Source organism: Monodelphis domestica, chromosome 1 (genome assembly GCF_027887165.1).
Source record: "Monodelphis domestica isolate mMonDom1 chromosome 1, mMonDom1.pri, whole genome shotgun sequence".
In the NCBI taxonomy this organism is placed as follows: Eukaryota; Metazoa; Chordata; class Mammalia; order Didelphimorphia; family Didelphidae; genus Monodelphis; species Monodelphis domestica.
The window spans coordinates 289455750-289483259 of NC_077227.1; the positions used below are offsets into that span (position 1 = coordinate 289455750).

Below are 27510 nucleotides of genomic sequence, written 5' to 3' on the forward strand. Positions count from 1 at the left end.
ATAAATCTTCCTTTTATCCATAAATCTTATGGGTAAATTATTTCATGATTCCCTAATTTGCTCATTGTATTACCATTTATTTCTGAATTATACACCCATATGACATCATTTTGGTATATAGTTGAGATGTTGATTTATATGTATGTAGTTTCTGCCATACTGTTTTCCAGTTTTCCCAGCAGTTTTTAGGTTTATCAAACACAAGATTACAATGGTCAACCAACAACATGGAAATAGGTTTCAATTAAGGACACATGTAATATCCAGTGAAATTGCATGTCAGCTACAAGAGAGGTGGGGGAGGGGGTAGGGAAATAATATGATTCTTGTAACCAAGAAATAATGTTCTAAATTGACTAAATTAAATTTTAAAAAAAGATTACAATGGTCATTTACTGTTGTGTATTATATACCTAATATAGTCTATTAATTAATCACTCTATTTATTAGCCAGTATCAGACCATACTGATGATTACTATATGATAAAGGTTGAGATTTGATAAGGCTAGGCTATCTTCATTCACATTTTTAAAAAATTAACTACCTTGATATTTTTGACCTTTTGTTCTTCCAGATGAATTGTTTTTTCTTTTAGCACTAAGATAATTTTTTGGTAGTTTTTTTGTAGCATTGAATACATTTATTTAGGTAGAATTGCCATTTTTATTATATTGACTTGGCTTACTCATGAGCATTTAATGGTTTTCTAATTAAGATATGACTATGAAAAGTATTTTGTAATTGTCTTCATACATGGTTCTGGGATTTTTCTTGGAAGATAGACCCCCAGGTTTTTAAATTGTCTACAGTTATTGTAAATAGAATTCTCTTTCTATTTCTTGCTGCTGGACTTTCTTAGGAATATATAACACTGATGATTTACAGGGATTTATTCTATATCTTACAACTTTGTCAAATTTATTATTTCAATTAGTTTATTAGGTGATTTTCTAAGGATACCATTACATCATTTGGAAAGAATTATAGTTTTGTTTCTTTGTTGTCAATTCTAATTCCTTGAATTTCTTTTTCTTATTGCATTTTTAGTAAAATATTGAATAATAGTGGTGGTGCTGGGTAACCTTGTTTCACACCTGATCTTATTGAGAAGGCTTCTAAGCTTATCCCTATTACAGATAATGTTTTGCTGATCTTTTTAGATACATACTACTTATCATTGTAAGGAAAGCTCCATTTATTACTTTGTTTTCATTTTTTTTAATAGAAATGGGTTTGTATTTTGTGAAAAGCTTTTCCTGCATCTAGAGATAATCATAAGATTTTTCTTGCTTTTCTCATTGATATGATCAATTATACTGATAGTTTTCCTAATATGGAACTAGCCCTACATTCCTGGTATTAAAAACTCAACTGGTCATAGTGTATGATCCTTGTGATATAATGCTGTAATCTTTTTGTTAGTAATTTATTTAAAAATTTTATATCTGTATTCATTAGGGAAATTGGTCCATAGTTGTTTTTTTTTCCTTACTTTTTTAAATTTTGCTTCTCCTGGCTTAGATACCATATTTGTATTTTAAAGGGAATTTGATAGGACTCCACTTATTTTTATATGATATAGCTAAATTATATGTTATCGTTTTCTAAATATTAGGTTGAATTCAATTGTGAATCCATCTGGGTCTGGAAATTTTTTCTTAGGGAGTTCATTAATGGCTTATTTAATTTCTTTTTTCTGAGATGGAGTTATTTATTCTAGTTCTTCTACTGTAATCTGGACAATTTATATTTTTATAAGTATTCATCCATTTCATTTAGATTGTAAGACTTATTGGTATATAATTGGGCAAAATTAGCTCCTAATCATTGTTTTAATTTCCTTTTCAATGATGGCCAATTCACTCTTCCCATTTTTCATATTGGTAATTTGTCTTTCTTCTTTCCTTTTTTAAATCCAATTAACCAATGTTTTGTCTATTTCAGTGTTGTTGTTTTTCATGAAATCAATCCTAGTCTTACTTCAATAATTTTCTTATTTTCAGTTTTATTAATGTCTCCTTTGATTTTAGGATTTCAAATTTTTTTTTAGTTGCATGCCCACATTGATCTGCTCTTTCTCATTTTATTGATATAATTGTTTAGAGATAAAATTTTCCCTCTAATTACTGCTTTGGCTACATTCCATAAATTTTGGAATGTTGTCTCATTCTTGTCTTATTCTTTAATGAAATTACTGATTATGTCTATGATTTGTTCTTTGACGGACTCATTTTTTAAGACTGGATTATTCACTAGCCAATTAATTTTTTAATCTATCTTTCCACAGCCCTTTACTTAATGCAATTTTTATTGCATTATAGTATGGAAAGAATACATTCAATATTTTCCATTTTGTTGTGATGTTTTTAATAATCATTTTTTGAGTAGGTGCCATGCACCACTGAGAAAAAAAAATATATATATTCCTTTCTATTCCCATTCAATATTTTCCAGAGACCATATCTAACTTTTCTAAATTTCTATTATCTTCTTAACTTCTTTCTTCTTTATTTTTTGGTTAGATTTATCTAGTTCTGAGGGGAAAGCTGAGGTCTCCTACTAGTTTTACTATCATTTTACTTCTTTAAAAATGTGGATGTTATGCCACTTGGTGCAAATGTTTATTGATATTACTTCATTGTCCTTATCTCTTTTAATGAGATCTATTTTTGCTTTTGTTTTGCCTGAAATCACCTACCTATGTTTTTTTTTGCTAAAACGGAAGCATAACAGATTCTGCTCCATCTTTTTGCCTTAATAATACATGTTTCTTCCTGCTTCACGTATATTTCTTGTAAACAATGTATTGTAGCATCTTGATTTTTAATCCATTCTGCTATTTGCTTGCATTTTATGGGTGAGTTTATCACATTCATAGTAATGATTATTACCTTTTCCCTCTTTCTCTATTTTTTTTCTTTTTTCTTTTTTAATTTTTATTTGGTCATTTCCAAACACTATTCATTGGAAACAAAGATCATTTTCTTTTCTTCACTCCCCCCTCCCACCACCTCTCCCATAGCCCATGTGCGATTCCATTGGGTATCACATATGTTCTTGATTCAAACCCATTTCCATGTTGTTGGTATTTGCATTAGAGTGTTCATTTAGAGTCTCTCCTCAGTCATATCCCCTCCACCCCAGTAGTCAAGCAGTTGCTTTTCATCGGTGTTTTTACTCCCACAATTTATCCTCTGCTTGTGGATAGTGTTTTTTAGATCCCTGCAGATTGTTCAGGGACATTGCATCACCATTAATGGAGGAGTCCATCACCTTCGATTGTACCACAATGTATCAGTCTCCGTGTACAATGTTTTCCTGGTTCTGCTCCTTTCGCTCTGCATCACTTTGTGGAGGTTGTTCCAGTCTCTATGGAATTCTTCCACTTTATTATTCCTTTTAGCACAATAGTATTCCATCACCAACATATACCACAATTTGTTCAGCCATTCCCCAATTGAAGAGCATCCCCTCGTTTTCCAATTTTTGGCCACCACAAAGAGTGCAGCTATGAATATTCTTGTACAAATCTTTTTCCTTATTATCTCTTTGATGTACAAGCCCAGCAGTGCTATGGCTGGATCAAAGGGCAGACAGTATTTTATCGCCCTTTGGGTATAGTTCCAAATTGCCCTCCAGAATGGTTGGATCAATTCACAACTCCACCAGCAATGAATTAGTGTCCCAACTTTGCCACATCCCCTCCAGCATTCATTCCTTTCCATAGCTGTTATGTTAGCCAATCTGCTAGGTGTGAGGTGATACCTCAGAGTTGTTTTGATTTCCATCTCTCTGATTATAAGAGATGTAGAGCACTTTTTCATGTGCTTATTAATAGTTTTGATTTCTTTGGCTGCGAACTGCCTGTTCATGTCCCTTGCCCATTTATCAATTGGAGAATGGCTTGATTTTTTGTACAATTGATTTAACTCTTTGTAAATGTGAGTAATTAAACCTTTGTCAGAGGTTTTTATGACGATTGTTTCCCTATTTGTTGCTACCCTTCTGATTTTAGTTACATTGGTTTTGTTTGTATAATAGCTTTTTAATTTGATGTAGTCGAAATTATTTATTTTACATTTTGTGACTCTTTCTAAGTCTTGCTTGGTTTTAAAGTCTTTCCCTTCCCAAAGGTCTGACATGTATACTATTCTGTGCTCATCTAATTTACTTATAGTTTCCTTCTTTATGTTCAAGTCATTCACCCATTCTGATTTTATCTTGGTGTAGGGTGTGAGGTGTTGATCCAAACCTAATCTCTCCCACACTGTCTTCCAATTTTCCCAGCAGTTTTTATCAAATAATGGATTTTTGTCCCAAAAGCTGGGGTCTTTGGGTTTGTCATAAACTGTCTTGCTGAGATCATTTATGCCAAGTCTATTCCACCGATCTTCCTTTCTGTCTCTTAGCCAGTACCAAATTGTTTTGATAACCACCACTTTATAGTATAGTTTGAGATCTGGGACTCCAAATCCTCCTTCCTTTGCATTTTTTTTTTCATGATTTCCCTGGATATCCTTGATCTTTTGTTCTTCCAAATGAACTTAGTTATGGTTTTTTCTAATTCAGTAAAGAAATTTTTTGGTAGTTCAATGGGTATGGCACTAAATAAGTAAGTTAATTTGGGTAGAATTGTCATTTTTATTATGTTAGCTCGTCCTACCCATGAGCAATCAATGTTTTTCCAATTGTTTAGATCTAGTTTTAGCTGTGTGGAAAGTGTTTTGTAGTTGTGTTCATATAGGTCCTGTGTTTGTCTCAGCAGATAGATTCCTAAGTATTTTATATTGTCTAGGGTGATTTTTTTTTTAAACCCTTACCTTCCATCTTGGAGTCAATACTGTGTATTGGCTCCAAGGCAGAAGAGTGGTAAGGGCTAGGCAATGGGGGTCAAGTGACTTGCCCAGGGTCACACAGCTGGGAAGTGGCTGAGACCAGATTTGAACCTAGGACCTCCCGTCTCTAGGACTGGTTCTCAATCCACTGAGCTACCCAGCTGCCCCCCTAGGGTGATTTTAAATGGAATTTCTCTCTCTAATTCTTGCTGCTGAGCTGTGTTGGAAATATATAGAAATGCTAATGACTTATGAGGGTTTATTTTGTATCCTGCAACTTTGCTAAAGTTGTTGATTGTTTCGAATAACTTTGGTTGATTCTCTAGGATTCCTTAAGTAAACCATCATATCGTCTGCAAAGAGTGATAGCTTGGTCTCCTCATTGCCCGTTTTAATACCTTCAATTTCTTTTTCTTCTCTAATTGCTACTGCTAGTGTTTCTAGTACAGTATCAAATAATAAAGGTGATAATGGGCATCCTTGTTTGACTCCTGATCTTATTGGAAAGGCTTCTAGTTTATCCCCATTGCAGATGATATTTGCTGATGGTTTTAGATATATACTGCTTATTATTTTTAGGAAAGGCCCTTCTATTCCTATACTTTCTAGTGTTTTCAATAGGAATGGGTGTTGTATTTTATCAAAGGCTTTTTCTGCATCTATTGAGATAATCATGTGATTTTTGTCAGTTTGCTTGTTAAAATGGTCAATTATGTGGATGGTTTTCCTAATATTGAACCATCCTTGCATTCCTGGTATGAATCCTGCCTGGTCATAGTGGATGACCCTTGTGATGACTTGCTGGAGTCTTTTTGCTAGTATCCTATTTAAGATTTTTGCGTCTATATTCATTAGGGAGATTGGTCTATAGTTTTCTTTCTCTGTTTTTGACCTGCCTGGCTTTGGGATCAGTACCATGTTTGTGTCGTAAAAAGAATTTGGTAGAACCCCTTCTTGGCCTATTCTGTCAAATAGTTTGTTTAATATTGGGATTAGTTGTTCTTTGAATGTTTGATAGAATTCATTTGTGAATCCTTCTGGACCTGGGGATTTTTTATTAGGGAGTTCTTTCATGGCTTGTTCAATTTATTTTTCTGAAATGGGGTTGTTAAGGTAATTTATTTCTTCCTCTTTTAGTCTAGGCAATTTATATTTTTGTAAGTATTCATCCATATCACCTAGATTGCCATATTTGTTGCAATATAATTGGGCATAGTAGTTTTTAATGATTGCTTTAATTTCCTCTTCATAAGAGGTGAGGTCTCCTTCTTCATCTTGGATACTGTCAATTTGGTTTATTTCTTTCCTTTTTTTAATTAGACTGACTAGTACTTTGTCTATTTTATTTGTTTTTTCAAAGTACCAGCTTCTTGTCTTATTTATTAAATCAATAGTTCTTTGACTTTCAATTATATTAATTTCTCCTTTGAGTTTTAGGATCCCTAATTTAGTCTTCATCTGAGGATTTTTAATTTGTTCACTTTCTAATTTTTTAATTTGCATGCCCAATTCATTGACCTCTGCCCTTCTTAATTTGTTAACATATGAAGTCAAGGATATAAATTTCCCCCTGAGTACTGCTTTGGCTGCATCCCATAGGTTTTGAAAGGATGTCTCATCATTGTCATTTTCTTCAATGAAGTTATTAATTGTTTCTATGATTTGTTCTTTAACTAACTGGTTTTGGAGAATCATATTGTTTAATTTCCAATTAATTTTCGATTTACCTCTCCATGTTCCCTTACTAATTATTATTTTCATTGCATTGTGATCTGAGAAAGTTGCATTTATTATTTCTGCTCTTTTGCACTTGTTTGCAATGTTTTTATGCCCTAATATATGGTCAATTTTTGTGAATGTACCATGTGCTGCAGAAAAAAAAGTATATTCCTTTTTATCCCTATTTATTTTTCTCCACATGTCTACTAACTCTAATTTTTCTAAGATTTCATTCACTTCTTTTACTTCTTTCTTTATTTTTTGGTTTGATTTATCTAGTTCAGAGAGAGGAAGGTTCAGATCTCTCACTAGTATAGTTTTTCTATCTATTTCGTCCTTGAGTTCCTCTAGTTTCTCCTTTAAAAATTTGGATGCTATGCCATTTGGTGCATACATGTTGAGTACAGAGATTTCCTCAGTGTCTATACTGCCTTTTATCAGGATGTAATTACCTTCCCTATCTCTTTTAACTAGATTTATTTTTACTTTGGCTTTGTCGGATATCATGATTGTGACTCCTACTTTCTTTTTGTCAGTTGATGCCCAATAGATTTGGCTCCACCCTCTTACTTTCACCCTATGTGTGTCTACCTTCCTCATGTGTTTCTTGTAGACAGCATATGGTAGGGTTTTGGACTCTAATCCACTCTGCTATTCGCTTGCGTTTTATGGGTGAGTTCATTCCATTCACATTCAGAGTTATGATTACTAGCTGTGTATTTCCCAGCATTTTGATTTCTGCTCCTTTTCCTACCTTTTCTTCTTTCACTATTTCCTTCTACACCAATGTTTGCTTTTGAACAGTCCCCCTTGTTCCCACCCTTATTTTACTTCCCTTTCTACCCCCCTCCCTATTTATCCCCCCCTTATTTTCCCTATAGTCTTTCTAAAATTAACCCCCCGCTCCCTCCCTCTCTTGTACTGCTTCCCTTCCCACCAGACCGTTTGTTACCCTTCTACTCCCCTATAGGGTGCAAATCTATTCTCTGCCCCCAATGGATTGGATTGTTTTTCCCTCTTTGAGTCACTTTCAAATCACGTAAAAGTTGAGTATTTCCTGTCTCTGACCTCTTTACCCTTCCAGTGTATTGATGTTTTCCCCCCTCCCACCATGAGCTTCTTTATGACATATAAATTTACCCCCATTTGTTTCTTTTCCCATTTCTTTTAATATTAACCTATTTTAAGCTCTAGTTATATATATATATATATATATATATATATATATATATATATATATATATATATGTATATATATATATATATGCATACTTATGCATATATATTTTTGCATGCATATATCTATATACCTATTTATGTCTTGTCCTTTCATCCTATACAGTTTGTTGCTGTTCCCTCCAAGTATACTTCTTTTTGCTGCCCAGGTAATAACAACAGTTTTTAAGAGTTACCAATGACCTCTTTTCTTATAGGGATACATATCATTTTAACTTGAGTCTCTTAAAAAAATTTTTTTTGTTCGTTTTTCTTTTTTCCCCTCTTTTTTAATTACCTTTTGATGATTCTCTTGAGTTCTGTGCTTGGACATCAAATTTTCTGTTCAGGTCTGGTCTTTTCTTTACGAATTCTTGGAATTCTTATATTTTGTTGATTGACCATACTTTCCCCTGTAAGAATATAGTCAGTTTTGCTGGGTAGTTGATTCTTGGTTGTAGACCTAGTTCCCTTGTTTTTCGGAATATCTTATTCCATGCCCTTCTTTTTTTCAGTGTGGATGCAGCCAGATCCTGAGTTATCCTCACTGTGATTCCTTGGTATCTGAATGACTTCTTCTTGGCAGCTTGTAATATCTTTTCTTTGGTCTGATAGTTCTTGAATTTGGCTATAACATTCCTGGGTGTTGTCAGTTGGGGATTAAGTACAGGAGGTGATCTGCGGATTCTATCAATCTCCACTTTTCCCTCTTGTTCAAGGATTTCAGGGCAGTTTTCTTTAATAATTTACTGTAATATAATGTCCAGGCTTTTTCTTTTGTCATGGTCTTCTGGTAGGCCAATAATTCTTAAATTGTCTCTCCTTGAACGATTTTCTAAATCCTCTGTTTTGTGAATGAGATGCTTCATATTTTCCTCAATTTTTTCATTCTTTTGGTTTTGTTTTTAGAGTCCTGCTGCCTTGTGAGGTCTCTCGATTCTAATTGTTGTATTCTGGTTCTTAAAGACTGGATTTCATCCTTAATTTTTTGGTTGTCCTTTTCCTTTTGGTCGGATTTTCTTTGGAGGTCAACTTTCATCTTCTTCACCTCATCTTTCATCTGCTTTGCCTCATCTTTCATCTCCTTTGCCTCATTTTTCAGCAGGTTGATTTTGGCTTTCAAGACACTATTTTCTGTTTGTAGATGATTTATCTTAGTTTTTAAGTTCTTTTCCCAATTGTCTTCAGCCTCTCTTAATTGTGTTTTGAATTGCATTTTGAGTTCTTCCAAAGCCTGTATCCAATATGCTGGAATTTCTGATTTTTTCTTTGCTGGGTCCTCCCCCTCTGTTTCATTAGCTCTTTGCTCATTACCTGTGCAGAAGCTGTCTATTGTAATTTCTTTCTTCTTTTTCTGTTGTTTGCTCGAGTTTACCCCTTCTTTGCTCCCCATATTTGGCTGTGCTCTTGCTCCTCTCATTTTGTTTTGGTTTTGGGGCTGTCAGTCTCCCCTTTTGGAGCTTTGTCAGATCTCTTGGTATAGTCTCTAGCGGAGCAATGTTAGCTTCCCTGTCCTCTGGAGGCTTTTGATTGGATTGAGTTCAAGTGGGTTGGGCTGTATATGGTATGAAGCTCTGAGGCTCTGAAGACTCCTGGAAGTCTGGGCTGTCCAGGCTCTCTCCAGTTCTCTCCGGCAAGTGCCTTTGCCTGCCTCCCTAAACTCTGAGGAGTTCTGATTGAATTAGGTTCAACTGGATTGATCTGGTTGTGCCCTGAGGGAAAGGTGAGGCTGGAGCCTGATGGAGGGACCCAGCCATGGCCTGTCTCTCCCTGGCTTCCTCCCCGCTGTCCAAGCTGAATGCTCTGAGCCCGGCGCCCTGCTGCTCACAAGGTAGACCCTCCAAACCAGCACTTTTCCCCGCTCAGAGGTTCCCGCTGCTGCCGTGGGCTCAGAGCTCTGGGTTGTGGGGGAGGGGTCCTGGGACCTACTCTCTGCCTTCCCCTTAGCCCTGAGTATTCTCGGATTCTGGCTTTTGGGGGGCGTACCTTTTGATTTGAGTCCAGAAGGAGGGTTCCCAGCTTCTGTCCTGTTGTTCAGCTTGGATTTCAGTGCCCTTGGAGCATTCAGTCTGTATCGGTAAGAAAGGGTCTTCCACGAGGTCTGAACTTTTGCTGCTTGCTAAGCCGCCATCTTGACTCCGTCTCCCCCCCAACCCCCTTCTCTATTTTTACCCTTTCTCTCTTCACACATGTTTTGCTTTTGGCCACTGCCCTCTCCAACTTTCATGATTCTCTTGCCTCACTTTTTTCCCCAATTTTTCTTCTACCTTTCTGATTTGATTTTTTAATCTGCTTTTGAGCTTCTCAAGGAGTTCTTTTTGGGCCTGATACCATTTCATGTTTTCCTTTGAGGTTTCAAATGAAATCATTTTGACATTGTTATCCTTTTCTGGGTTTGTGTTTTGATCTTTTCTGTCACCATAATAACCTTCTTCTGGTCAGTTTTTTTTTCTTTTTCTTTTTGCTCATTTTTCTAGCATATTTTATGAACTTTACCTTTATGGAAAATTTGTACTCTGCTTCTAGGGTAGAGGAAGAACTGTCCCAAGTTTCTTGTTCTGGGGCCTTACTTTGGTGTATAGGTGTGACCTTGGTATATTCTGGGCCTGAGTCAGTGTCCAGGGGAGACTTGGCTCACTTGCTATAGGAAGACCTGCTACTGGCTTGCCAAAATACCATCTATGCTGGATTGAACTTCCCTCAAACCCAGTGAGTTGGATCCTTCCTGCCTCCCTTGGGTTAAAGAATTGTTTTGTCTTTTTTGTTGGTTTTGCTGGTCCAGAATTCCTTTTGAGTCATTTTAGTAGTGGTTTGGAGGTAAGTTTGGGACATCTCAGTGAATTGTTTCTTTATTTCAGCATTTTGAAACCTCCTTGGCTTTTCTCTTAATTTCCTTTTTTTTTTTAGTGCAATCATATGCTTCATATCAGGTATTATGTGGTTAAGAGTCCAAGTTTCACTCTCATTTATGGAGAAAGTGTCATTTAGAAATCTTGACAGATTTTTCACTCTTTTTACCTTTATTATACAACTTACAATTTCATCTTTATTTCTTCAGAATGATCTACTTTATTTAATGAAATTTTTCCTAAAACTTCTCTAAACTTTGTTTTCTTGATCTTTAAAAAAAAACACTTTATTGCTATCGTTTGTTCTTATATTGCCTACATTTCCTACTCTCTTCTCTGTCTCTTCTAAGAGAGCCATCCCTTGTAATAAGGAAAAAAATATATATCTATATGTATATATATATTTAAAGTTCTACAAAACGAATAGAGTATCCAAAAAAATGTTATTATATATTATGTTCTACAGTTATGGTCTCCTCCCACTTCTTTAAAAAAAGAAGAAAGTTATTTCTCACATATCACTTCTTCATTTCTCAGTTTAGAGATTATAATTTCATCACTGGGCCAGTTTTTTTGCTACTGTGGAACGTGCTGCCACAAATGATTAAGAACTGGGATACCACCTCACACTTACAAGATTGACAGATGAGAAAAATAATAAATGCTGGAGGGGATGTGGGAAAATTGGGGCACTAATGCCCTGCTCATGGAATTTTAAACTGATCTGGAGAGAGATTTGGAATTATACTCAAAAGGCTTTAAAACTGTGAATACCCTTTGATCCAGCAATATTACTACATTGTCTGTATCCCAAAGAGATTTTTTAAAAATGGAAAAGGACGTGTTCGTAAAAAAGTATTTATAGCAGCTCTTTTTCATTATGGCAAAGAATTTGAAATTGAGGTGATGTCCATTAAATAAGGAATGGCTGAACATGCTGTGATTTATGATTGTAAGGATACTACTCTGAAATGATAAGGATGATTTGAGAAAACCTAAAAAGACCTATATGAACTGATGCAAAGTGAAGTGAGCATAATCAGGAAAGAACTGTCCATAGTAACAGCAATATTATATGATGAACATTTACGAATGACTATTCTTTGCAATAGTGATCCAAGATATTTCTTAAGCACATGATGAAAAATACCATTCATCTCCAAAGAAAAAATGGATAGAGTTTGAATGCAGACTGAGACATTCCTTATTTCATTATATTTCTTCACTTTTTTTTGTTTGTTCAAGTTCTCTTTCACAAAATGACCAATATGGAAATACGTTTTATATTATTACACATGTAAAATCTATATCAGATTGCTTACTATGTCAGAGAAGGGAGAGGGAAATAAAGAGTGACATCTCTGTCCAAATTTGGCTTCAAACTTTAAAAAAAATTACTGAAGGTTAAAAAAAGTTGTCTTTTCATGTAACTGAGGAAAAAAATAATTTTGTGAACCTTTCTTTTTGTTATTGAGCCTCCTTTCATTGATTCTTACAGTTTTATAAGGTGATACCAATCATTATTTTCTACCATCATTCTCCTAAGATTTCATAAGTAGGTTTTTATCTCAAAATAAGAATTACCTTTGGCTGTCATTATCTTCCTACTTGGAAAGGATCATAGATCCCTAGGATTATTGATCTAGAGTTGGAAAGGACCTCAAAGACCATCTAGTCCAAATTCCTCTTTTGACTGAGAATACTGCAGAGGGAGGCTACGCGATTGTTCAAAGTCACAGAGATAGTGAGCAACAGAGGAGGGATTTTAATCTAGGTCTTCTGAGTCCAAAGGCAGTGCTTTTTACACTATACTAATTGTTTTCTGGCTATTATGACTTTTAGACTTTTTTTTTTGGTTCTGTGGCAATTGATTTACATTTATTAAACTTCCTTAGGAAATGGTTAAAATCTTTGACTAACATCTGTTCTTTTATCCATTTTTTTTATCATCAATAGTTTATTTACATTTGTTGGAGTTATTTAAATATGTTGGAATTACACCACTTACATAGCATATCTTCAGATTTTGTTTTCATCTCCTATGAAATTTGCCTATGCCACTCATTTGGCACTCAGCATATATTTATATTATTTTCCTCTGTGTGTGTATAAATATACTTATGCATTATTATGTGTAAGGAGACAGGACAAATGCCCAATATTTTCCATTTTTTTTTAATTTAAGTTAATTTATTTAGTCAATTTAAAACATTATTCCTTGGTTACAAGAATTATATTATTTCCCTCCCTCCTCACCCCCACCCTTCCCACAGCTGACACACAATTTCATTGGGTATTACATCTGTCCTTGATCAAAACCTATTTCCATGTTTTTGGTATTTGCATTAGGATGTTTATTTAGAGTCCACATCCCCAACCATATTCCCTCGTACCATGTATTGAAACAGTTGTTTTTTCTTCTGTGTTTCTACTTCCACAGTTTTTCCTCCGAATGTGGATAGTGTTCTTTCTCATAGATCCCTCCAGGTTGTTCAGGATCACTGCATTGCCACTAATGGAGAAGTCCATTACATTTGGTTGTACCACAGTGTATCAGTCTCTGTGTACAATGTTCTCCTGGTTCTGCTCCTTTTGCTCTGCATCAATTCCTGGAGGTCATTCCAGTTCCCCTGGATTTCCTCCAGTTCATTATTCCTTTGAGCACAATAGTATTCCAATACCAACATATACCACAATTTCTTCAGCTATTCCCTAATTCAAGGGCATCCCCTCATTTTCCAATTTTTTGCCACCACAAAGAGCGCAGCTATGAATATTCTTTTTTTTAATTAATTAATTATTTTTAAACATTATTTTATTTGGTCGTTTCCATACATTATTCACTGGAAACAAAGATCATTTTCTTTTCCTCTCCCCTCCCCCCCACCTTTCCCTCTCCCATAGCCAACGCACGATTCCACTGGTTATCACATGTGTTCTTGATTCGAACCCATTTCCCTGTTGTTGGAATTTGCATTATAGTGTTCATTTAGAGTCTCTCCTCAGTCTTATCCCCTCCAACCCTGTAGTCAAGCAGTTGCTTTTCATCGGTGTTTTTACTCCCACAGTTTATCCTCTGCTTGTGGGTAGTATTTTTTAGATCCCTGCAGATTGTTCAGGGACATTGCATTGATACTAATGGAGAAGTCCATCACCTTCGATTGTACCACAGTGTATCAGTCTCTGTGTACAATGTTTTCCTGGTTCTGCTCATTTTGCTCTGCATCACTTCCTGGAGGTTGTTCCAGTCTCCATGGAATTCCTCCACTTTATTATTCCTTTTAGCACAATAGTATTCCATCACCAACATATACCACAATTTCTTCAGCCATTCCCCAATTGACGGGCATCCCCTCGTTTTCCAATTTTTGGCCTCCACAAAGAGCGCAGCTATGAATATTTTTGTACAAGTCTTTTTGTCCATTATCTCTTTGGGGTACAGACCCAGCAGTGCTATGGCTGGATCAAAGGGCAGACATTCTTTTATTGCCCTTTGGGTATAGTTCCAAATTGCCCTCCAGAATGGTTGGATCAATTCACAACTCCACCAGCAATGAATTAATGTCCCCACTTTGCCACATCCCCTCTAGCATTCATTTACTTTCCATAGCTGTCATGTTAGCCAATCTGCTAGGTGTGAGGTGATACCTCAGAGTTGTTTTGATTTGCATCTCTCTGATTATAAGAGATGTAGAGCACTTTTTCATGTGCTTATTAATAGTTTTGATTTCTTTGGCTGCGAATTGCCTGTTCATGTCCCTTGCCCATTTGTCAATTGGAGAATGGCTTGATTTTTTGTACAATTGATTTAGTTCTTTATAAATTTGAGTAATTAAACCTTTGTCAGATGTTTTTATGAAGATTTTGGTTACATTGCTTATGTTTGTACAAAAACTTTTTAATTTGATGTAATCCAGATTATTTATTTTGCATTTTGTGATTCTTTCTAAGTCTTTCTTGGTTTTAAAATCTTTCCCTTCCCAAAGGTCTGACATGTATACTATTTTGTGTTCGCTTAATTTTCTTAGAGTTTCCTTCTTTATGTTCAAGTCATTCACCCATTTTGAATTTATCTTGCTGTAGGGTGTGAGGTGTTGATCTAAACCTAATCTTTCCCACACTGTCCTCCAATTTTCCCAGCAGTTTTTATGAAATAGTGGATTTTTGACCCAAAAGCTGGGATCTTTGGGTTTGTCATATACTGTCTTGCTGAGGTTGCTTGCCCCCAATCTATTCCACTGATCTTCCTTTCTGTCTCTTAGCCAGTACCAAATTGTTTTGATGACCGCTGCTTTATAATATAGTCTGAGATCTGGGACTGCAAGACCCCCTTCCTTTGTATTTTTTTTCATTGTTTCCCTGGATATCCTTGATTCTTTGTTCTTCCAAATGAACTTTGTTATGGTTTTTTCTAAATCAGTAAAAATAAATTTTGGAAGTTCCATGGGTATGGCACTAAATAGATAGATGAGTTTGGGTAGGATGGTCATTTTTATTATATTGGCTCGTCCTACCCATGAGCAGTTAATGTTCTTCCAATTATTCAAGTCTAGTTTTAGTTGTGTGGAAAGTGTTTTGTAGTTGTGTTCATATAGAGCCTGTGTTTGTCTCGGGAGATAGATTCCCAAGTATTTTATCCTGTCTAAGGTAATTTTGAATGGGATTTCTCTTTCTAGTTCTTGCTGCTGAGCTGTGTTGGAATTATATAGAAATGCTGATGACTTATGTGGGTTTATTTTGTATCTTGCAACTTTGAAGAGCGCAGCTATGAATATTCTTGTACAAGTCTTTTTCCTTATTATCTCTTTGGGATACAAACCCAGCAGTGCTATGGCTGGATCAAAGGGCAGGCAGTCTTTTAGTGCCCTTTGGGCATAGTTCCAAATTTCCCTCCAGAATGGTTGGATTAATTCACAACTCTACCAGCAGTGCATTAATGTTCCAACTTTGCCACATCCCCTCCAGCATTCATTACTTTCCTTTGCTGTCATGTTAGCCAATCTGCTAGGTGTGAGGTGATACCTGAGAGTTGTTTTATTTGCATTTCTCTGATTATAAGATATTACAACACTTTTTCATGTGCTTATTAATAGTTTTGATTTCTTTAACAGAAAATTGCCTATTCGTGTCCCTTGGCCATTTATCAATTGGAGAATGGCTTGATTTTTTTGTACAATTGGTTTAGTTCTTTATAAATTTGAGTAATTAGACTTTTGTCAAAGGTTTTTGTTATGAAGATTGTTTCCCAATTGATTGCTTCCCTTCTAATTTTGGTTCCCATTTTCTTTTTGAGAAATATTTAACATTTTGTGTGCTAAGTGGATTGGTTTTCCTTAAGGAATGATTTATAACTGAAGAAATAAGAAAGGCTTGAACAAAAGTACAGAGAGGGGGCAGCTGGGTAGCTCAGTGGATTGAGAGCCAGGTCCAGAGATGGGGGCAGCTGGGTAGCTCAGTGGATTGAGAGCCAGGTCTCAGACCCTTCCCAGCTCTGTGACCCTGGGCAAGTCAATTGACCCCCATTGCCTAGCCCTTACCACTCTTCCGCCTTGAAGCCAAAACACAGTATTGATTCCAAGATGCAAGTAAGGGTTTTATTTAACAAATAATACAGAGAAACAGGACTAGATGAAATATATTCTATGAACATTGAATAGGTCAGTTCAGCTAGAGCGGAAGATTTATGTAGGAAATTAATGGGAAATTAAATTAATTGCTCCTCTTAAGAGTTAAAATTCTATCACATTGTTAGTTGGGATTCTATTAAAGGTTTGATTTATCTATTTATTTTTAATCATAAGGGTTTGTGTGCAGATATTATATTAACTAGGTTAATTTGTTAGTGATATAATAGAAGTAATGAGAGGCTAGAGACAGGCTACAAGTACTTCAAATAGGCTAGTAATAATGAAACTAGAGAGAAGGAGTCTGCCAGTAAAATCATTATGACAACATAATGAAGAGTCTAAAATTCATATTCTGTTCCTGACAAATGTTTAGGTTTTTTTCTTGATAGCCATAATGATTACAGCTATTTTACCTTTGTTTCTGTTATTTTAACTGATCTTTCCACTGTTGTTCCAACTTCTAGAAAACTATTTTGCATTCTAGAGGAACCAGTAACTACTCCTCTGGTTATCAAGTTCATCCAAAGGTCTTTGCTTATTTTTGATGGTTTAATTAAGCTGCTTTGCTGGAATGATTTGTAGTTTCGGGTAGCATTTTTTCTTTTTAGCCACACTTCTTTAAGTTTGGTGCATGTGATCTTGTTGCATTGTAGGCTTTAATGATCCTTGGTACACTTGCCTTCCTCATAGCAATAACTGCTGAAATACCTCTACTAATTATTGAAGTATGCTTTGGAAGAACTACAACTTTTGCATATTTCTTTGGGATAATATCGTTAAAAATTCAAGAATTGAAAACAGCAAAAGCGAGTGGTTTTGGTAGGAAGTCTAGCTTTCAACCAGACTGATTTAACTAAAGGTGGGAAAACCAGCTCACAGTAACTTGATCAAGTTATTCTAGTCAGATTCCTGAGTCAGCCTAATTCCACTAATCATAAAATGAAATTATATTAAAAGTTTTGCTTGTATCAAGAATTTTGCACATTTTTGTAGATTCAGGAAAGAGTAATTCTGAATACTGGGATTTAGCAAAAGTTTGGTTGTAGTTAAAGTCAGTGTAATTGGAAAGAGCCTAAATCCAGATACATATGCCTCAAATTAGAGACATTCTCATGTTAAAAAATGACCTACTAAACTTAAATGAAAACTCTGGGTAAGGAAGGGATCAAAGTATGTTCAGGTTAGAATCCAAACCTGGAAGTTCACTTTCTTTCCAAGTATTTATTTGTTTTTTTAATGTAATTTTTTATTTATTTAGAATATTTTTCCATGGTTACATTACATGATTCATGATTTTTCCCACCCCTTTTCCCTCCCCTTCTGACAAGCAATTCCACTGGTAACATTGTTCAAAACTTATTTTCATGTTACTCATATTTGCAATAGAGTGATCTTTTAACGCCAAAACCCCAATCATATCCCCATCAAACCAAATGATCGATCATATATTTTTCTTCTGCATTTCTACTCCCATGGTTCTTTATCTGGATGTTGATAGCTTTCTTTCTCATAAGTCCCTCAGGATTGTCCTGGATTGTGGCATTGCTACTAGTAAAGAAGTTCATTATATTCAATTGTGCCACAATGTATCCATTTCTATGTACAATGCTGTTCTGGTTCTGCTCCTTTCGCTCTGCATCAATTCCAGTTCATCATTCCTTTCTGCACAATAATATTCCATCCCCATCAGATACCACAATTTGTTCAGCCATTCCTCAATTGATGGATACCCCCTCATTTTCCAATTTTTTGCCACTACTAAGAGTATGGCTATAAATATTTTTGTACAAGTGTTTTTCCTTATCTCTTTGGAGTACAAATCCAGCAGTGGTATGGCTGGGTCAAAGGGTAGTCCATCTTTTAAAGCCCTTTGAGCATAATTCCAAATTGCCCTCCAGAATGGTTGGATTAATTCACAACTGTCCCAATTTTGCCACTCCCCTCCAACATTTATCACTTTCCTTTGCTGTCATATTGGCCCATCTGCTAGGTGTGAGGTGGTACCTCAGAGTTGTTTTGATTTACATTTCTCTAATTATGTGAGATTTAGAACATTTTTTCATGTGCTCATTGATAGTTTCGATTTCTTTATCTGAAAACTGGATATTCATTTCCCTTGCTCATTTATCATTTGGGGAATGGTTTCACTTTGTACAATTGACTTAGCTTTTTATAAATTTGAGAAATTAGACCTTGTCAGAGGTATTTGTAATAAAAAATTTTTTCCCAATTTGTTGTTTCCCTTCTAATTTTGTTTGCATTGGTTTTTTGCTTGTACAGAATCTTTTTATTTTAATGTAATCAAAATTATTCATTCTATATTTTGTAATATTTGCTATCTTGCTTATTCTTAAATTCTTTCCTTTCCCACAGATCTGCGTTATACTATTCCATGTTCACCTAATTTACATAAAATTTCCCTCTTTATATTTAAGCCATTTACCCATTCTGAATTTATCTTGGTATATAGGGTGTGAGATGTTGATCTAACCCTAATCTCTCCCATACTGTTTTCCAATTTTCCCAGTAGTTCTTGTCCCCAAAACTAGGGTCTTTAGGTTTATCATATACTATTTTGCTGAGTTCATTTACCCCAAATCTATTCCATTGATCTGCCCTTCTTTCTCTTAGCCAGTACTATATTGTTCTGATCATCACCACTTTATAGTATAGTTTAAGATTTGGTACCACTAGACCTGCATACTTCACTTTTTTTTTAATTAGTTCCACTGATATTCTTAATCTTTTGTTTTTCCAAAGGAGCTTTGTCATAATTTTTTCTAATTCTATAAAAAAGTTTTTTGGTAGTTTTGATAGGTTTGGCACTGAATAAGGAAATTAATTTGTGTGGGATTGTCATTTTTATTATATTAGCTCATCCTACCTATAAGCAATTATTGTTTTTCCAATAACTTAGATCTAGTTTTATTTGTGTGAAAGTGTTTTGTAGTTGTGTTCATATAATTCTTGTGTTTGTCTTGGCAAATAGATTCCTAAATATTTTATGTTGTCCAGAGTGATTTTAAATGGAAATTTTCTTTCTAACTCTTGCTTCTGAGTTTTGTTGAAAATATATAGAAATATTGATCATGTATGTGGGTTTGTTTTTTTTCCTGCAACTTTGCTAATGTTGTTAATTATTTCCATTAGCATTTTAATTGATTCTGTAGGATTTTTTAAGTATACCATAATATCATATGCAAAGAATGATAGTTTAGTTTCCTCATTGCCTACTTTAATCCCTTCAATTTCTTTTTCTTCTCTAATTGCTCTTGCTAGCATTTCTAGTGCAATGTTAAATAATAGAGGTGATGATAGGCATCCTTGTTTCACTCCTGATCATATTGGGAAAGCTTCTAACTTGCCCCATTCCAGATGATGTTTGCTGAAGGTTTTAAATATATACTGCTTATTATTTTGAGGAAAATCCCATCTATTCCTATATTTTCTAAGTGTTTTCAATAGGAATGTGTTTTGTATTTTGTCAAAGGCTTTTTCTGCATCTATTGAGATAATCATGTGATTTCTGTTGGTTTGGTTATTGATATGGTCAATTATATGAATGGTTTTTATAATATTAAGCCATCCTTTAATTCTTGGTATAAATCTCACCTGGTCTTAGTGAATAATCCTCATGATAACTTGATATAGTCTTTTTGTTAATATTCTATTCAAGATTTTTGCACCTGTGTTCATTAAGGAGATTGATCTGTAGTTTTCTTTCTCTGTTTTTGGTCTGCCTATCTTTTGAAATCAGTACCATATTGGTGTCATAAAAGGAATTTGATAAAACTCCTTTGCTTATTTTTTTCAAATAGTTTGTATAGTATTGGTATTAGTTCTTTAAATGTTTGATAGAATTCATTTGTGAATCCGTCTGGCCCTGGGGGGCTTTTGTTAGGGAGTTCCTTGTTGGCTTGTTTAATTTCTTTTTCTGAGATGGGATTGTTCAAGTATTCTAGTTCCTCTTTTGTAATGTAGGTAGTTTATATTTTTATAATTATTCACATATTTCACTTAGATTGTCATATTTATTGCCATATAGTTGAGCAAAATAGTTCTTAATAATTATCTTAATTTCCTCTTCATTAGAGGTGAGGTCACTGTTTTCATCTTTGATAATGATTTTCTTCTTTTATTCTTTGATTCAATTAAGCAGTACTTTATCCATTTTGTTTGTTTTTTCAAAGTACTAGCTCCTAGTCTTATTTATTAATTCAGTATTTCTTTTACTTTCAATTTTATTAATTTCTCCTTTGATTTTTTTTTAGAATTTATAATTTGGTTTTTATCTGGGGATTTTTAATTTAATTTGTTCTCTTTTTAGTTTTTTAAGTTGCATGCCCAATTCATTCATCCTCTCTCATTTATTGGTATATGCACTCAGGGATATACATTTTCTTCTTAGTACTGCTTTGACTGCATCCCAATTTTTTGATATGTTGTTTCTTCACTGTCATTCTCTTTAGTGAAATAAGTAATTATTTCTTTGTTTTGTTCTTTGTCCAACCAGTTTTGAAGAATTAGATTGTTTGGTTTCCAATAAATTTTAAATTTGTCTTTCCATAAGCCCTCATTGATTATGATTTTTATTGAATTATCATCCAAAATGGAATTTATCATTTCTGTTCTCCTACATTTGTTTGCAATGTTTTAATATTTAGAGACTGACTTTCATCCCTGGCTGTTTGATATATTTTTCTTTGTAGGTCATTATTTTTATTTTTTTACTATGTCTCATTTTCAAGTTGGTCAATTTTGGCTTTTAAGGAACTTTTCTTGTTTTAGTTCATTTTTCTCTGTTTCCAGATGTCTTATTTTTCTTCTTAAGTTCTTTCTCCAATTTTCTTCAGCCTCTCTTAATTGTTTTTTGAATTGTGGTTTGAGTTCTTCCAAAGCCTGAGTCCAATTCCCCGGAGTTCCTGAGTTTTTGCTTGGTGTTCCTTGTTCCTCCTTTGTTCCATTTGTTCTTTGTTTTAACTGAATAGAATCTGTCAATTGTAATTGTTTTCATTTTGTTGTTTACTCAAATTTTTTCTGTCTTTCCCCCTCCTTGCTGGCTGTATTTTTGCTCCTCTGTTTATTTGCTGGCTCTCTGAATTTGGACTTTTCTGCCCATAAGGGGCTTCTTTTCTACTCAGCTGATTATACCTGGATTAGGCTGATGGGGCTGACTCATTGTATTAATGTGCCCCAAGTCCAGATCGTCCCCAGCTGCCTGCAGAGGCTAAAGTTGAAATTGAGGGTATGAAGGCTGAAGGAAGTTACCTCATTCTCCTCTACTTTCTGCCCGCCACCTCCTTGCCAGTCGCCCTGTCAGAGCCCTGCGCTTCTTGTGGTGGTACCAAGGTACTGCATTGTGGTTGCAAATTTGAGCTTCTTTGTTCATCTCTTGTTAAAATCTTTTTCCCACCTGTGACAAGGAAATCACTTTAAAAGACTGATATATATTAATTTAAGATCACCAAGGAATTCAGCTATGTAATTCCTAAATGAAAACTCAAGTCAGCAGTCAACCTTTTATGGAGTTTAATTACAAACAGGATGAAGAAAGGTATTAGAGATAGAGAGATAGAGGGAGAAAGAAAGGGGAGAGAAGGGAATAGGGCTTAAATACCCCTTCTGTTAGGCTGGGCCAAAAAGCCCAAGCCCTTAGATAGCTGAGGCAAAGAAAGGAGATCAGTCCCTATTACTCATGTGACCAAAATGGAGAAACAGTCTCAGGGGCCTCCACCTCCAGATTCCTTCAGAGCAGCTTCCTTCAGAGCCAGTACAACCTCTCAGAGCCAAAACCTCTCCAACCAACAACCCCTCAGTCCTCAGACCCCTCTCTCTTTAAGCAAATCATCCAAGTTCCCTCCCCTCAGTTCTCACATCTACCAATCACTGTCCATGTCTTCCTTGTGCCAATGGTGGCTCTAGCTTAACCCAGGACTGCCCAGAGGTCTGTGGCTTTGCACATGTCTGTTGAAGGTCATATTCTCAAATAATTAAATCTTGATCCTTTGCTACAGCCCTTCCTAAATCCTGTTACCCTGAGTAGGGTAGAGATTGGAATAATTAAATTTTGATCTATGCTGCAGCCCTTCCTAAATCCTGTTAGGACTGAGTAGGGTGGAGATTGTAATTTCCAAGACCTGGTTCTGTCATTCCAAGTATCTCTATTGTATCAATTCTAAAATCAATCATGACTCAAAGAAATTCCTGTTCTATGCTTAAGCATAGGTCAAAGCCCTTTCCATTGTTCAGCAAAAGGTTTCTGTCCTAAAGTAATCTTAAGAAAGGAGGAGGAGGAACCTCCCTTGCCAATTGGGTTCACATTCCAGTAGACTATCACTAAGAAATTTTCCAAGTATGAAATTTACCAATGGTGAAAGTTCCAACATTTATAAGTCTAAGAAATTTTAAGGTTTACACACCTCAGAGAAAAAAGAAGTAGGCAACCTCAGATCCTGAATGCTTGATTGCATCCCACTGCTGTTGACCCCAATCATCCTTTTTGAGATAGCATCTTATTATTCTCAATCCTTTAATTGATAAATTGCTCCAAGAGGGTCTCCACTTCATTTCCTTTAACAAACATTTAGTACCCACATTGTGCTAGATGTCGAGTATACAAAAATGGTGGCAGAACGAGATGGGGGGGAAATAGTTAAGATTGAATATAAGAAGATGGCTTGTGTGAAGAAGTTTCATTTGCAAGAAGGCCAGAAATTTTAGGTTGGAAGCATATTGTTGTGTAAGAACTTAAATACTTGGCTTAAGGTATTTATATACTGTTCATTTTGCCACATAGAAAGTCATGGAAAGTTTTTAATTGAAGTGATATGCTTAGACTTGTATATAAGGCCATTTTGGCAGTTATGTGAGAAATGAACTAGAAAATGTAGAGCCTTCATAAGGAGCCCAGTAAGAAAACTACTAAAGTAGGCCAAGCAAGAGTTAATAATGAACAAAGTCCTACATTTCAGTTTAAAAACTCAACTTCACCAGTATAGTAGGATGTGTGTGTGTGTGTGTGTGTGTGTGTGTGTGTGTGTGTGTGTGTGTGTGTGTGTGTTGGGGGTGGTAATCTAGAGTTTTTAGTGAATAGCAAGATCAATGTAAATTAATAATGTGATGTGATAGCCAAAACATACTTACTAATTTGATCCTAGAGTCCTCAGAAAGATAGGAAAGATAGCAGCAGAGGGTGTTAAGATTCATATAGTATTTAGAACATCTATAAACTTTAATTTGACAAGTGGTATAATTAACACTAAGTTGAAGTCCTTGTTCAATGACCAACAAGCAAACATGTTTCTAGAGTAGTAAAATCATAATAATCGTAGCATTTTAAAGGGAGGCATGGTGTCCAGAAAGAGAGACATGCCCTCAGTTCTACATTTATAGTATTTTTCTCCTTTCTGGGAATGACATTTTTAAAAGAACATTGACATGATATAATTGTTTTTCTGGTGGTCTTCTTTGAAAATATTTATTATTAATACTGCAATACATGATGTCTATATAGCCTATGAAATACTGTTTTTTGTTGCCTTTGGAGATACAATAAAACCTATTCTAACAATTACTTTATCTGCCTCTCCAGAGTATCCATAAGTCATCCTTTTATTTAGGCATGACTCCCTTTTATTTTCTGCTGCCTTTTTGGGGTTTGTTTTTTAAATGTTAAGACTGTTATGATTCTACTCCTCAAGCAGTTTGTGAGCTTTTGGGTTATTAAACAAGGGGTTCCCTTCTAGCATGTTAATTGTACCAGTTGTCAGTTTAAAATTTATATATCATCTAATAACTGTGCCATCTTGCCTTTCTGTCTGCCACCATCACTGCAGAAGCAAAAGGCTCAGTACTTTAAGAGCCATTTTGTAGATTTCATTGTTTCACAGTTATGACCCCCCCAAAAAAAATCATCTCCTAGTGATCAGTAATGTGCCTCTCTATAGTAAGCTAGACTGATTCTCAGAAAAAAAAACAAATTTGGTTTTGTTATTGTTATGGGAGTAATTCCTAAATCAGCTGTCTATATATGCCATCAGATCATTAATGAATTAATGAATATCAGAATTTTGACTAAAAGCAAGAAAACTAACACTTAGAAACAACTAAATCCTAAACTATTTAAACAAGTAATTGACTCAGAATGGGAACTGAACAGAAGTTACATCAATAATGATTATACATTTTTAAAAAAGTTTAATCATTGTAAATTAAATTGACGCACAGAGTCTAAAATAACCCAAGGATCTTAGTCAACAGATGTGAGTTAGGGCTTAAGTGACTAACAAAGGGTGATTGTCCAAGGCAACACTAGTAAATTTGTTGAATCTTACCACCCCACCCACCCACTCCAAAAAAAGATTTTATGAGAATAATGCAAGCAAAAGAAAGCAAGTCTATTTTAAAAGAAGCTTGCTACAGAATACAGAAGAAGCTGAGAGGCTAACAAACTGAAGAAAGATGAAAAAAAAGATTTTTAAAATTGGACCACGTATAGAAATATAGAAATATATACATATACATATACATATATACATGTAGAAAAGAGAAAATCCATGTTGAAGGCAACATAATTGTGAAGATACTGAGAGACTGATATATCTAAATGAGAAGCAGATGATAAAAAAATGGAAGAAATCAAAGATACCTAAAAAAGCAGTGAAGAGAAATAATTTCCAACCTACACATCTTTTCTCAAGTGTATATAAGAATTGAGGGCATTCTTTATGAAGAACAATGTTCAAGAATGAATCAATTATTTACCATTTCACAATTGACTGAAAGACAGAGGGTATTAGACCTCAATGTGCTTATTATTTGTTAATTATGAAAACACAGTTGATTTGGTAGAGCAAAATACTGTCTCATATGGCCTCTTTAACAATATTGAGAAGATGGTTACATGGTGAGGGTAAGAGATGGCAAGTTATTTACAGGAAGACAAATGCACAGAATGGGTAGGTATGGATGGGTTGCATGTGCATTACAGGTAGTAACTTCTAAATAATTGAATAAAATCTCAGATATATTTAAATATTAATGACATCCAAAGGAAAGTGATCAGGAAGGGAACTTGGGTGAGAAATGGAGAGTATGCTAAATATTGCTATATTTTATATACAATTGAAGTAACTAGGTATGTGTAGCTTAGAGAAGCAAAGACCTAGGACATAGTAGCTGTCAAGTGTTTAAGAGGCTGCCATGGGAACAAGAATTAGACTTGCTCTCCTTTGTTCCAGAGGGCAAGACTTATAGCTAAGAGTGAAAGCTATAGAAAATCAGATTTTGTATGGTATGGTAGAAAAAGTTCTGGACTTCAAGTCAGTGTTCAAGTTTCAGTCATTTGTTGAGCCTTTTCTTTAGTACTATGAATTATCTTTTATAATTGTTTCTTCCTCTCCAGCTTCACTCCTCACTACCATTATATTAACTTCTGCATTTCTCATCAAGCTCTATAAGTTCGATTACTGCTCCCCATGTATGTCATGCTTTTATCCCCCTAGCTGCATTCACTTTTTTTTACTTGAAATATCCTTTCCTAATCATTCCTTCTGCCTTCCTCCATGCCTCTTCCCTTCCCCATATTGTTGTAGAAGACTCAATTCAAATGTCATCTTCTCTGTGGCCCTTTTCCTCATTCCTTTCAAGCAAAAAGTAATTTTCTATCTTCTAGCACATTGTTCATCTCTCATAAAATTTATCACCATGCCTCAAGGTGATTGGAACATTAAGAGATGGTGGAGAGAAAGTAGAGCTGTTTAGCTCTTTACTTTCTTCTTTTAGTCCTTTGTTTCTTACTCATCCTTTTTTTTTTAGGAGTAAAAAGGACAAATAAAAATGGCCAGTAAGTGAATTGATACCCAAGATGAATAGGGAAATAGCAGTAGAATATCTGGCTCTCTAGATGAATTTGAGATCATCTGACTCACATTTATCCTTGAACATTGAATGAAAAAAAGTGTGGTTTTCTGAACTTCTTTCATTTATCTTTAAATGATTATTGAGAACAGGAGAGATATCACAGAACTAAAGAAGGACAAACATGTCAGTTCCCAGAAAAGAAAAGAACCTGTTAACATTTTAAAATGTCTTATAAAGATAGTTGTAGAATACCTGGAAAAGAAAGCTATTTTTTTTTAAAAGAGCAGAACTTCTTCAGGAACACATTATGCTAGACCATTATGCTAATCCTCTCCTTTCTCCTTTTTCTTTTTTTCCTTCCTTCCTTTCTTCCTTCCTTCCTTCCTTCCCTCTACATATAATTTATCTGACATATATACCTTCCTTAACATAAACTTTATCTTAAATGGCTAGACCCAATGAGTATTCATTAATGGTTCAATGCCAACTTTAAAGTGATCTCTAGTCGCATACTTCAGGGACCTGTGCTACTTAGAATTTTTTCAGTGACATAGTTCACATGCTTATCAAATTTGCAAGTAACACAAAATTAAGATAGATGTGTGACCAAGTTCATATCAAATAAGATCTTAATAGACTAGAGTATTGTCCTGAATCTAATAAAATTTAACAGAGATGCTTGTAAAATCTTATATATGGGTTAAAACAATCAATTTCAAAATTAGGAGAAGATGAGAGGAGGATCATGGGCTAGATAGCCATTCCTTTAGAAACAGATTATGGGTTTTAGTGGATTACAAGTTCAGCAATGGGATATAGTCACCAAGAAAGCTAATGTCAGTTTAGGCTACGTTAAGATAAACAGTGAATAAAAGAAGAAGGAAATCTTGCTGTACTGTGCCAAGGTCAGGTCCCCTTACTCAGTCAGCTAGCTTTTTGAAGGCCTACTATGTGGTAGGCACAAAACCAGAAATGGAATACTCCCTGACCTCAAGTAGCTTTCACTCCTTTAGGAGAGGCAAATACATAAATACAAAAATGCAGTAAAAAAAGGTGATTTTTTTTTTTGAGGAGGAGGGTAATGTAAGAAGTAGAGTTTTAATTGAGCCTTGAAGGAAACTAGAGATTCCGAGTAGTAAGGTGCCAAGAAATTGGATAGTGTATGTTGGAGCAAAGTGGTAAAGGGCTTTGATAGGTAAACAGAAGCTTTTATTTGATCTTAGGGGCAATAGGGAGTCATTGAAGTTTTGAGTTAGGGAACTGAAATTACACTTGAAGAAAATTACTTTGAATAGATATAAGCATGGTGAATTGGAAAAAATTTAAGGCTTAGATGAACTAGAGAAGCTTAAGTTAAGGAAATTAATTAGGAGACTGTTAACAATAGTCAAGGTACTAGGTAA

At 34.9% G+C, this 27510-nt stretch overlaps 1 protein-coding gene across 4 annotated transcripts in view; it reads left to right on the plus strand.

Annotated features, from left to right (window-relative positions):
* Nucleotides 1–27510, plus strand: part of MBIP (MAP3K12 binding inhibitory protein 1) — a 52281-nt gene that overhangs the window by 18060 nt on the left and 6711 nt on the right. The window contains exon 9 of one of the 4 annotated variants that reach the window (XM_056811011.1): nucleotides 7898–7940. The exons of the other annotated variants lie outside the window; for them this stretch is intronic. Within the exon in view, the coding sequence (XP_056666989.1) occupies nucleotides 7898–7940 (43 nt within the window). The remainder of the gene's footprint in view (nucleotides 1–7897; nucleotides 7941–27510) is intronic. 4 annotated transcript variants of the gene reach the window in all.